The sequence below is a fragment of the Drosophila simulans genome, chromosome 2L (genome assembly GCF_016746395.2).
Source record: "Drosophila simulans strain w501 chromosome 2L, Prin_Dsim_3.1, whole genome shotgun sequence".
In the NCBI taxonomy this organism is placed as follows: Eukaryota; Metazoa; Arthropoda; class Insecta; order Diptera; family Drosophilidae; genus Drosophila; species Drosophila simulans.
The window spans coordinates 19,409,628-19,421,650 of NC_052520.2; the positions used below are offsets into that span (position 1 = coordinate 19,409,628).

Consider the following 12,023-nt stretch of genomic DNA (forward strand, 5'->3'; position numbering starts at 1 on the left):
GCACGCAAGTTGTGTGTGTGTGTGTGTGTATCTGTGTGTGAGGTGGCTTAAGTTAATGTTTTTGGCAGAGGGTTGGCAAGAGTTTTAATGAAACTTGGCTGCGTAAATTTTAATCAACGCTCTCCACAGACGCTGTCTTTCTGTTCCATAATTTGCATCCTATTGTGGCGCCTCCTTACCTCGAATAATGTCAGCAATGCTGATGGGGCAAGTGGCGTTTGTTTGCTACACATTTCAGCGGGAAGTGAGAGGGGTTCGATTATTTATAAAAGTTGCACCATTTAATGCTTGTTTGAATGGTTCAGCGGACCCTAAACAATAGGCCAGTCTGTTGGGGCAATGCTGGCTGCACCGGAAGTGCAACAAGCGTAATAAATGTTCCGCCATGCAGGCCAAATAGCATGCAATAAATTTCGCAACAATCAACTTTGATGCATGTTATAGGTGAGCCGGCAGTGGCAGCGCGAATAAAAGCACAAAGCGTCCTTTTCACAGCGAAAACACACCTAAAACACAGCTTCAATGGGCGCTGCACTAAAACCGCACAGCAATCTGCCCATTTTTTATTCCCCCCTGCATGCCCCACATGCCCCACAGCTGCCCCGTTTGTTTTGTTGCTATCAAACAAAAAATGACATCCATAGTAAAACGGAAAGGTACATAAAATAGACACAATAAACATGGCTTTAGTGCGAACTGAGCGATTTTGCAACATTTAACGCTGTCCAGCAGTTTTTGCTCAATATGCGAAGAACACGAGCGTAGTCAAGGATTCTTTTCAGAGGGGGGTAAACCAAGAAACAATTTAGATATATGATATATACGATAGATGTAATTGGTAGATATTATAATTATAAATTAGAATTTAGCTAGCTCTGCAAAATGTTCCTATTTTAGTTGCCCTTTTTCGAGACCCCTGGCGTCTATATTTTTTATGGCCCTGCAGCTTCAGAAGCCATTAAAATGATTCACTCAACTGTAGTCGATTGTACTCCCATATTTGTTTATTGACACGGTCTATTTATTATTCCTTTTAAATGGTAACTACACAACCCTTTGCCAAGGGATATTAAACCAGCACAAATTTGCAGTGTGCAACATATGCCATAAGCTTTATGTAACAAATGGTAATTAGTTCTTTTTGCACCTTGCTTGGGGTAACTAGCAAATTATTTAATTAAAATACATAACGAATTCAAATATGACTATAAGTAGGAAGATACAAACGATGTTCTTTCGAAGGACAATGAACTTTTGCAATCGATCACAATGTTAAGCTCGGTATTATATCGAAAGAAAATACGATTTTGTAATTTAAGCTTTCCGTTTAAGCGCGATCAATACTGCTTGAATATGCGCAAAATGCAGCAATAAATAATTAAACGATAATATTGCATATGAAAAACTCTTGTTTCGCAAATTAATTGTCATATTTCATGCAGATTTTAAACTTGCGCACCCACACACACACACACATGCTCTGTGTGAGTACGTGTGCATATTGAATTGAGGTTGTTCGTTAATTGTGTGCGAGAGAAAATTGAATATCGAACTCAATATGATTAATTTCGCACACACGCACACTCTCACACACACACACACAGTAACAGTCGGCTTTGGAGTTTAAACGCTTAGAAATTCACACGCTGTTAACGAATCTCTCATGCTTCATTTAAAATGCTAATATGATTTTGCGAAAAGTATGAAATGAATTTGCAAAATAAATTATAAACCGAGTAAAACAAATCATGTGATGTCAACTGTGTCCCTCTGAATCATCGTGTGAAATCATAGTTATTGGTCAATTAAAAAGCGCCATAACATACGCATTTGGGCCACAACTTAATGGTTTTGGCCAGCTCCAAAATGCCAATGGCTGTCAAAAATATTGTTTGCCGGAAAAACGCATTCGTAACTGTTGATTTAAAAGCCACTGGATTTTTGGGGGAAGCACAACAACCCCGAAGGGAAGTGGATTTTGTTTGCGTGAAATTCATTTTGTCTACTCATCGCCCTCTCGTGCTTCATTGTTTATTAGTCATATAAATATAATGTCAATGTGAAGGCATTTTATGACCCTACCCCCCAACCTCCCCCGCCACTCCAAACATCGAAAATACTCCTCCGGCATTTCCGCCGTATGTTTGTCATCCACATTAGCGTAATATGCCGGAAAAGCGAGCGACGGTTTTTAATAGTCGTGTGCGGGTGTGTAATTCCTCATTGGAGGGATTGCAACATCTTCGGGGGATGGCGGTGACTAGTCGTAAAATTTATATGGCTTTTAAAATCATATAAAAAGTGTTAATTTTCCATGTGTTGCTTCTCATGGCCGCCGTGGCATCCACATGCCAAAGTCGAGTGGATGGATGGATTCCGTGCATAAAGGTGAATTGAGGACCTTTTTATGGGGCAAGGATAATGTGGGTTGCCTATCAAAGTGATGTGAGATAAGCAAACATCATTTGACTTTCAAATTTATTGATAAATCTAAGATCTAAGGAGTCTGTTACGGTTAAACCCCGGTGCCCATTACCAAAGGAGGTCATAAAAGAGCGTAACAAGTAGGGGTTGTGCTAAATAAGCATAAAAGCCTTGCACCACAATATTCAAATAGGCTTACGTTCTCGTAAGTGTAGCAACTAGTTGGCTCTTGAGTTTAATGAAGAGTTTTAGTAACTTATTTAAGCATCGATGGATATTTTTTAAAGCCTTTACAGCTCTAAGCCTTTTTAAGCAGTTGATATATGTATCTTAGAAGAAGGAATCACTACTACGATTGAAACTCAAATATGTCAGTTTTACAAGTACTTTTAGTTGTATTCATCTTACTTAAACTTATAACTACACCATTACTATGTACACCACAATCGAAATAGGCAATTAAATCTAATGACATCCACACTCCTTGGCCACCGCCTTTTGGTATTTAGTCAGGTCGATGATGTCCTCATTGAGATACCGCAGAATAGTGATGGCACCCAAAACTGTGGGCACACAGCAGGGCTTGGGCAGATGCGGCTGCTTTAGGTGCATCAGGGTTTGGACGATGGCGTGGTTGGTGGCATTCATTTTGGTGCCCAGCGGGAAGTTGCAACCGCCGCCGCAGAAATAGGCCTCGAACTTTTTGGGCGCTATCACCCAGTTGTGCATGTGCAGCTCCTTGAAGTCCACGGTGAAGTTGAGGCGTTCGCAGGACTGCGGAGGTCTGTACAGATCCACGGGCGGCGGCGGAGGAGGTGGTGGCACACCACCACCTGCCCTTCGCTTCTCCAGATCTCTCTTGAAACGAAGTTTCTGTATTTTGACCAGCAGCTCGGGACCGTTGAAATAGCCGACAATAAAGGGCTCCAAACTGGAGCGGCTGGCCTGCGGTGTCACCAATCCAGCTGCAAATGTGCTCAGCTGGGAGTCGCCAATTGATATCCTTAGCTCGTTTCGCCGTTGCAGTCCCTTATTGAGTAACCAAGACCGCAGCGTATCTGTCAAATTGAATTCCAACCAGCCACGTTGGCTGCTCGTAGTATTCACAGAGCCCAGGATGCGATAGGAAAAGTCCTGGCGATTGTCCAGTTTTCGGTACACGGACACGGTGAAGTTCTCCCTTCTGTCCACCAGACTTGGCTGCTTGTATATCCTGAGCATGGCCTGAACCAAACTCAAATCCACTGGCACATCGTTGGTGTTGAAGGTAATGTGCATATCAAGCTCGTTGTTCAGTTCCTCGGGTTTCAAGCGGCTCGAAAAGGTAAGGATGCTATTGCAACTGGCAATCTCCTGTCGATCCTCGTTGGAAATCAGGATGTCATCGTCCAGCGAGCGTTTGTGGCGCTGATGCAGTACCTCTTTGGGCTCTTGGTCCTCGCTAATCTCGTTGTAAACTTCGAGAAGGAATTTCGAGGCTGAATTGTGGAGATTGGGCTCCGCCTGTCGTCTGGGACGGTCACCCAAATCCAGGATATCAATCATCTCCATTTGCTCGCTCAAAGGACGCTTCTGGTATATTGGCATCTCGATGTGACTATTGGTGGTCACATAGGTGGTGGCACTCGCAACATAAAAGAGGCTGGTTATTAAAAACACGTTCAACATTTTGTGTTGTTCTTATAGAGAGACTCGAACGAATACTGATTTCTTTGGTTATGGAACAGTATCTTATATATGGAAACAGGTAGTTCAATTGCATCACTGCATTTAGGTGGGCTGTAAAATAAATCTATATAAAGGGTTATCCAACCCATTAGTCAGGTAAAAGCTGAAATATGGCAGCTGTTCTAGTAATAAGTAGCAGGTATATCTCCAATAAGCATAGATTCTTAGGTATGACTTTAGTTGTATGAATTTACGAATAATTCTTAAATTTACCTTTTAATAACACTACCTCTTATTTTTTGTAGGCTTCCTGCAAATCGAAAACAGTCGCGAGGAGGATCAGGGCAAATACGAGTGTGTGGCTGAGAACTCAATGGGCACGGAGCACTCGAAGGCCACCAACTTGTATGTGAAAGTCCGTCGTGTTCCGCCCACCTTCTCCCGCCCACCAGAGACCATCAGCGAGGTGATGTTGGGATCCAATCTGAATCTATCCTGCATTGCCGTCGGCTCACCCATGCCGCATGTCAAGTGGATGAAGGGTATGTCAATTGGTTGTAGAATATTCTCTTCCAATACTCAATTACTATCCATTTTCCAGGCTCTGAAGATCTTACACCCGAGAATGAGATGCCAATCGGGCGAAATGTCCTGCAGCTGATCAATATCCAGGAGAGCGCCAACTACACTTGCATAGCGGCCTCCACTTTGGGCCAAATCGATTCTGTTTCGGTGGTTAAAGTGCAATGTAAGTGGAGTGCGATGCATTTACATGGGAAACTGACAATCGAAACATGGTTTCTTTCATAGCTCTGCCCACCGCACCCACCGATGTGCAAATCTCCGAGGTGACCGCCACTTCGGTGCGTCTGGAGTGGTCGTACAAGGGTCCCGAGGACTTGCAATATTACGTGATCCAGTACAAGCCGAAGAACGCCAACCAGGCCTTCAGCGAGATAAGCGGCATCATCACCATGTACTATGTGGTCCGCGCCCTGAGTCCCTACACGGAGTACGAGTTCTACGTGATAGCCGTGAACAATATTGGACGTGGACCGCCCTCGGCACCAGCGACATGTACCACCGGTGAGACAAGTGAGTATCACGGATGTGGGACTGGGTATGCCCCGCTTTATTTTCGGAGGACATTTTACTAACTGCTGCCCTTCTCTCGCCTCGCCGTCTTTCACATGCTGCACAAAAGGACTTTTAACCAATTTCATTTTGAATTTAGAGTGCGCTTAGATCCGTTTTTATTTGCCTTGGTCCATTATGTCGGCAATCGTACTAACCCTTCTTGAAAATGTCTATTTGCCATCTCTCTCTCCCTTTCTTCCGCTCTCTCTTTCTCACATGCTATTGCCATCTCAGGCGATTTCTCATTCGGTGGCACAAGTAAGTATCCTTGGCAAACAAAATTTTATGGTTGGCCAAAAATTGGCAAAACAATTTCAATAACAATTGTTGAGCAGCACAAATCCGACCCGAAAAATGTGAAAAGGGTATAAAAAGTAAAAAAATAGTACAAAAAGTAAAAAGGAGCAAAGAAAGCGGAATAACAAGTAGCTAGATAGAATCAAAGGTAAATGCAATGTAAAAAAATTCGTTGCATACGCAGCTGCGATCCAGAACCTCGCGTCCTGGCGATATCCTGACGTATGCGCGTGAGGGGGCGTGTGCGGGGTGGCGCCCCAGCTGGGGCTATGGGGATATCCTCCCCCGTAAATCCCATAAAGTTTGCATTGTTATGCGTTCGTTTGGATGCGCATGGTTGTGCTGGTGTGTGTGTGTGTTGGGTGCATGCAACGCTGTTTTAGTCCTGGCAATACCCCCGTAAGCGTGTGCTTGTCTGACATGCCTTTCCGGCCACTTCTGTTTTTTCTGGCCCCTCTAACAGGGTATCATAATGTTCCCCAGCCCAACTAAGAGTCCTGTATCACTAGCCTAAAATATAAATAATGGTATATTTAAAGTTCTCTGAACCTACTTGATTATCAATCTTAAGCTAAGCCTAACTTAACTATCTTTTAGTCACCTATTATGTTTAGTTAACTACTATAAAAACCTATATAAATAGGTATTCTTCAATTCGATCAGCTCGCTTCTTCGAGCAGCAGCAGCAGCTGCAGTTGCATTTTTACCAGCAGATCCAAGAGCGTGTCGTACAGAAGTTGGAAACTTTTATTGCCGCAATTATGCTTATCGCTTGCCCAATATCGTTTCGAAATAATATTCCGATGGCCACGTTTATGGGCGCTTAAAGCTGGGCTCCGGATCCCACAGGACGAGCATCAGCAGGTCAACGTAATGCTTAACACGTGTCACTGGCTTAGGTAGCAGCTGAGCCAAGTGGGTAATCCCAGGGTTTTCTCGTGGCCAGCAAGGCTACTCTACAATGGAGAGGGAGTGCATTAGCTTAAATGGGAAGAAACGTAGGTTGGTGCCAACTGGAGCACCTGTGTCCGGAAGCATACGTTCTAAATTGTCAAAATGTTAACAATTCGTAGTTTAAACTAAATATGTAGGCGCTTATTTTCCTTTTGAATCAAGTATCTGTTACTTCTCCATTGAAATTGAAACTACTAGTACTTAGATTAAAACCCAAACGCCTGTCAGTGGAGTGGATACACTGAATTGACCATTGATATATGTACATATATTGCTGTCACCCCGCTTGGCTAGCTTCTTAGCAATTCGAAAGGCAGCAGAAAAGCTGCAGGAGCTGCCGCTTCTGCATTTGGTAAACCCACTCATTAATGTCTGTGAAAGCGTTTGAAAGCAGAAACTGCTTGTGGAGGGGCAGTAATCAAAACCCACAGTTTAAGTGCGGACCGCAATCGGTTCTGAGGCGAGAATGCAACGAGTCTTGAGCATATCCTTTCGTCAAGTAATCAGATATATGGCCTGCACATGCTCCTGCCTCCGATCCTTGTGCGGATGCAGAGACGATGGGGGCAACGATTTAGTGCTGTAAGCTGGTGCTATAAGGAGTAGGCGTGTGCGCAGGCATGCAAGGATACATATTAATGGAGCGTATCCGTATGTAATGTATATGCCCTTAAATGCAGCTTACGTGCTGCCCTGCATCCTGCTCCTCCACACACACACACACCCGCACACATAGAGATTCACAAGGGCTGGGAGGAAATTTTTGTCTGAATCTATCGGTGATTCGGTGTGTGCGAGCTGCATGCAAATCTTGGCTATAACAAGCAATGGACCAGGCCAGCACACACACCCACACCCACACCCATACACACACTACGAGCAATTGGGGGTAGCACTTGGGTAACAGATGAGATGACTGCGATATAAATTGTGGATAAAACTGCTGCTGCACCGTTTGTGGATATTGCAGTAAAATTGTGAGAAATTGGAATTTATTGATTGGCCATTAACCAATCGGTTTACGAATCGGTTACACACACCGCACACCACCCACCACCACACATGCCATGCCCATATCGCACATAAGGAAAATTGAGTGATGGAGAATTCTACCACTAATTGCCATTCATGATGGGGCTGCTCGATGGGGTTATCTTTTTCCGCAGGCAGGGGGCGGGTGGGGAGTGTGGCATCAGAATGCCACCGATGATTTCGCGGCTGACAATGCAGTTGACCGACAAATTTTTGAAATGCATGCAAATGCATGACGAATAGCTAGATTCATGCTTCGCGGGAAATCATTTTTTGGTGCCGCGGCGGCGGCGGCGGCCAGCACACACAAAAATCAGTTTATAAATGCAAAATTCTCACTATAACAGCCGCCAGGCTCCAACGCGCCATAACAATTTGCTCAATTTTGCCCGGAAATGCAGATCCCAGCGGCCACACCCCCAATCCCACTGACCTCCACCGCCACATCCACCTCCTGCGACCATGAAACGCGACATGAAATACGCATCTCCAGCATCAGGAGCAGCAGGAACGGCAGGAATAGCAGGATCTGCAGGAGCAGAAGCTAAAACAACAACGGAGCGTTCATTGGAAAAACAAATTGTGATGGATGGGGATTGTTTGCTGTGCAAAACATTTGCGATGCCCTAATGCCACAGAAAGCGGCATCCACCCACTCGCCGCCTGCCGGCTTCACTAGTTTCTCGATAATGGCATTTGTTTGTCGTTGTGCGCATTTCGCCCCAGAAAATCATTTAACGAAATTGCATATTTATGATTTTTGGGAGGATGAATGGGGATGAATGGCGTGCTGGCCGGGCAGCATATTCTAAAATCATTTAATATTGACAGCAAGCTGAAACTATAACTAAATTGCGAATGGTCAAATAAAGGTTGTGTGCATTTAAAAGCTACATTTAACACTTTGTGGCAAAGGATGTAGCATTTAAGTAAGCAACTTACAGGGAAATTGTGGCAGCTTTCATTGGTGCATGCCATCAATCTGTTTCTGTAAATACGCAAATATAAATCGAGTTATGCAGATTTGTAGTTACATACGTTCATCCCATGAAGTAAACAAAAATGTAGTTATGCGAGCATAATTATGAAAGAGTAGTTATAAAATGGAGTTCTGGTGTGGCTACTGCGACCCAGAGCCCCAGCAAATAATCCTCCAGGATTCCAAAGCCGGTAACCAATGAGTTTTCATAGGACCAATGCATTTTCGAAATTCGCTTAGCCAGGCCACATACATACATACATACATATAAACGTATCTGCTGTGCAAGCCAACCAGCCATTGTTATATGCCCAACCTTTGTCATGACAATGCTAATATAACCCATTTCTGTCTTCCCCTCCTCGCCTGCAGAAATGGAAAGTGCACCACGTAATGTCCAAGTGCGCACGCTGAGCTCGTCCACGATGGTTATTACTTGGGAACCACCAGAGACGCCCAATGGACAAGTGACCGTAAGTACCTGGCATCAAGTGCGCATATTAAACGATAAGATCCGGCGTCCAAAGTCCGGACTCCGAGCACCGGGCACCGGGTCCGGAACCCGTAGCCTAGAGCTCCCCCCGGCCAGCAACCCGTAGCCCGGAGTCCGTAGTCCGGAGTCCGGAGTCCGACCAACGCACTTTGTCACGTCAGGCCGAATGGCTCGAATGGGTCGAATGGAGGGGTCCATCGAAGGGAAATTGGCAAAATGCCTTTGGCCATGTTCCGGGACACGAATGGCTGGCGGACGTTCGTATGCAAATCCTAGACACCTGTCCACAGGTCTCCATTCCGAGTCGGCAATCGCTGTGGTCCCTCTGGCCCCCGGATCCCGGCGGGGCAGGCTTACTTGTCCGGGCCTTTTAGGCTCACAAATCTCCCAGCAGCAGCAATATATCATTTTCGGTTTATCAGTTAATGAAAGGTGAAAATCGGATTTGGAGTTTAGATTTCGAATGACTTCAATTTCGTAGCCCTGCTGCTTTCCAGAGTCCTCAATTTGGCTGTTAAGCTTAACTTGAAAGTTAACAAAAGTTTTAAATTTAATAAATTAGTTTGGGGATCAAATTTAACTAAGACCCTTCTTAATTCAGTTTACTTGCTGCTGTGGTTCGGGAATATTTAAAATATTTACGATCCATTAGCGCTACATTCATAAAACATAAGCGTATCTGTTTGGCATGGGAAACCTCTAACTCCTTCACACTTTCTCTTGGTAAAAACAGGGCTACAAGGTGTACTACACGACCAATTCGAATCAGCCGGAGGCGTCGTGGAACTCCCAGATGGTCGACAATAGCGAACTGACCACAGTCTCGGAGCTGACGCCCCACGCCATCTACACGGTCCGGGTTCAGGCCTACACATCGATGGGAGCCGGTCCAATGTCCACGCCGGTCCAGGTGAAGGCCCAGCAAGGTAAGCTAAGCCAAATTGATTGGGCAATCAGCTCCAATTAGGCACATGAAACACACACACATGGCACACACACAGCACACACGCACACCGAAACGCACACATGCACGCATTTTGAATCGGGGACATTTTGCAATTTAATTGCTCAACTCAATCGGCCCACATAGATCACACCAATTATTTAATTATAATACAAAATGTCAGGCGAAACGTGTGTCCGTTCAATGAAATATTTATCTCCGTCCGAGCAAAACACCGACTGCACTTGTGGGCATGTCCGGCAGATATTCATTAACTGCTGCAATCAGTGGATGCGTCTATCTGTAGCTGTAGCTGTATTTGTATCTGTATCTGTGTGGATGCGATTATATTGGATGCAAATGCATATGGGCGCTTAGGTGGGGCGTGGCCAGTCGGACTGACTTACTGCCGATTGCGGGCATCTTAAGAAGCTTTAAGTGCAACAATAACTAACCAAACAGGGACTCAACTTTGAACTGCGCCGACTTATTGCTCGGGGTTGTGTAAGCTGCAAAATATGTCCACTTCCATTTCGGGGTCGGACGTGACTCTGAGTTTGGGTTCAATTAAGCCATGTAACTCTTAAAGCCAATCTATGTCCATACTCGAACAAGGCCACTTGGCAGTTCGAAATGACTTCGTTTAATTCATTAAATTAAAACGGAAAAGTTCAAAGCGATGACAGGGATCTTCTTCGTTGGCTCCCCTGGGGAGCAGGAATATTTGAAAATTGATAATCATTTTCTCTACGGGTTTTCCCAGCTGGCTTCCGTGGTGGGCTCTGAAATATTCAGAAATATCGAATAGGCCGGGCGGGTTATTCGGTGTTTGAATAGATGGACACATCTCAATCAATTTCATACCGAAACCAAATAGGAATTCAAAATGCTGATGCAGCGATTGGTGTGCGTGTGTCACCTCATCAGTATCAGGCAGCATTCTGAATTGGAATCGCTATCGCTCGGATCCATCGGCATGCAAACAAATGCCCCACATTGATTTGTTTGTATTTTATTTAATTTCCGTAATTTCCGTTTCATTATAACCAAACCAAAAACCAAATGCAATTCCCAACCGGCAAACAACGCACACCAAACCCTCGACGCCCGAAACCCACGCAAAATATGACCGAAAACCCCCCGGAATATGAAATACGGATATGTCTACAAAGGTGTGCCATCGCAACCGAGCAATTTCCGGGCAACCGATATCGGCGAGACCGCAGTCACACTGCAATGGACCAAGCCGACGCATTCCAGCGAGAATATCGTGCACTACGAGCTCTACTGGAATGACACATACGCCAATCAGGCCCATCACAAGTGAGTCCTTAGCCCCGGAGTTTACCCCAAAATCCGGGCGATGAAATCCGAAACCCCTCACTCGCAGAACAGTTCTCAACCATGTGCTCCTCTTTCAGGCGCATTTCCAACTCGGAGGCGTATACCCTGGACGGACTCTACCCCGATACCCTCTACTACATCTGGCTGGCTGCAAGGTCGCAGCGCGGCGAGGGCGCCACCACCCCGCCCATTCCGGTGCGCACCAAGCAATACGGTAAGTTGACCAATGCGGCACTTAACTGCGTAACTCCTTAAGTTAGTTCGAAACGCCGTAGACGTACAAGTTTCCATAGGCTTAAGTGCAGCGACAATACTGATTGATTTCTATATGATATATTAACCCGATACATTGAACATGTGTCCATAAACATGTAGTTGATTACTCAGTTACCCGAAACCAAAATGTCTGAGTGCGAAATAACTTTTATTGCGTTGTGCCTTCGTGGAATCAGGTAAACGAGTGAGTGAATGCAGTGAATATCGAATGAGTGTGCCTCCTGGTGTGCACTGAGTTGTATGCACCCAATCTCCTATATCTTGACTATACATACCTATATCGATATATACATACCTCTATATAATATACATATATATATTGTTTGACATGTGATCGTTCTTGTTCCTTGCAAGTTAGTCCTAAGATTTAGTTCCTTAGATTATAATCTCTAAAAGCGAACTAGAAACATTTATTAGTTAGTTTGTACAAAACCACACTGATTACAAAAACCATACATAGATTACACATATATACG

At 44.7% G+C, this 12,023-nt stretch overlaps 2 protein-coding genes across 12 annotated transcripts in view; one reads left to right on the top strand and one right to left on the bottom strand.

Moving 5' to 3' along the window:
* LOC6732854 (tyrosine-protein phosphatase Lar) overlaps positions 1–12,023 on the top strand; it is a 114,576-nt gene that overhangs the window by 88,692 nt on the left and 13,861 nt on the right. For 7 of the 11 annotated variants that reach the window (XM_039293880.2, XM_016180406.3, XM_039293893.2 and 4 more), the window contains 8 exons: positions 4,398–4,634; positions 4,694–4,840; positions 4,903–5,178; positions 5,464–5,487; positions 8,864–8,964; positions 9,718–9,910; positions 11,100–11,250; positions 11,349–11,485. In XM_039293880.2, coding sequence (XP_039149814.1) covers positions 4,398–4,634; positions 4,694–4,840; positions 4,903–5,178; positions 5,464–5,487; positions 8,864–8,964; positions 9,718–9,910; positions 11,100–11,250; positions 11,349–11,485 — 1,266 coding nt within the window. Of the gene's footprint in view, positions 1–4,397; positions 4,635–4,693; positions 4,841–4,902; positions 5,188–5,463; positions 5,488–8,863; positions 8,965–9,717; positions 9,911–11,099; positions 11,251–11,348; positions 11,486–12,023 lie in introns of all 11 variants that reach the window. The other 4 variants (XM_039293883.2, XM_039293885.2, XM_039293894.2 and 1 more) reach the window with 1 other exon arrangement.
* Positions 2,890–4,273, bottom strand: LOC6732855 (protein screw). The gene has a single exon (XM_002079929.4). It carries the CDS (start codon positions 4,090–4,092, stop codon positions 2,890–2,892), a length of 1,203 nt encoding a protein of 400 aa, XP_002079965.2. The 5' UTR covers positions 4,093–4,273.

Excerpts from the sequence above, each read along its gene's own strand:
- LOC6732855 (XM_002079929.4), bottom strand. The coding sequence starts at position 4,092 with ATGTTGAACGTGTTTTTAATAACCAGCCTCTTTTATGTTGCGAGTGCC.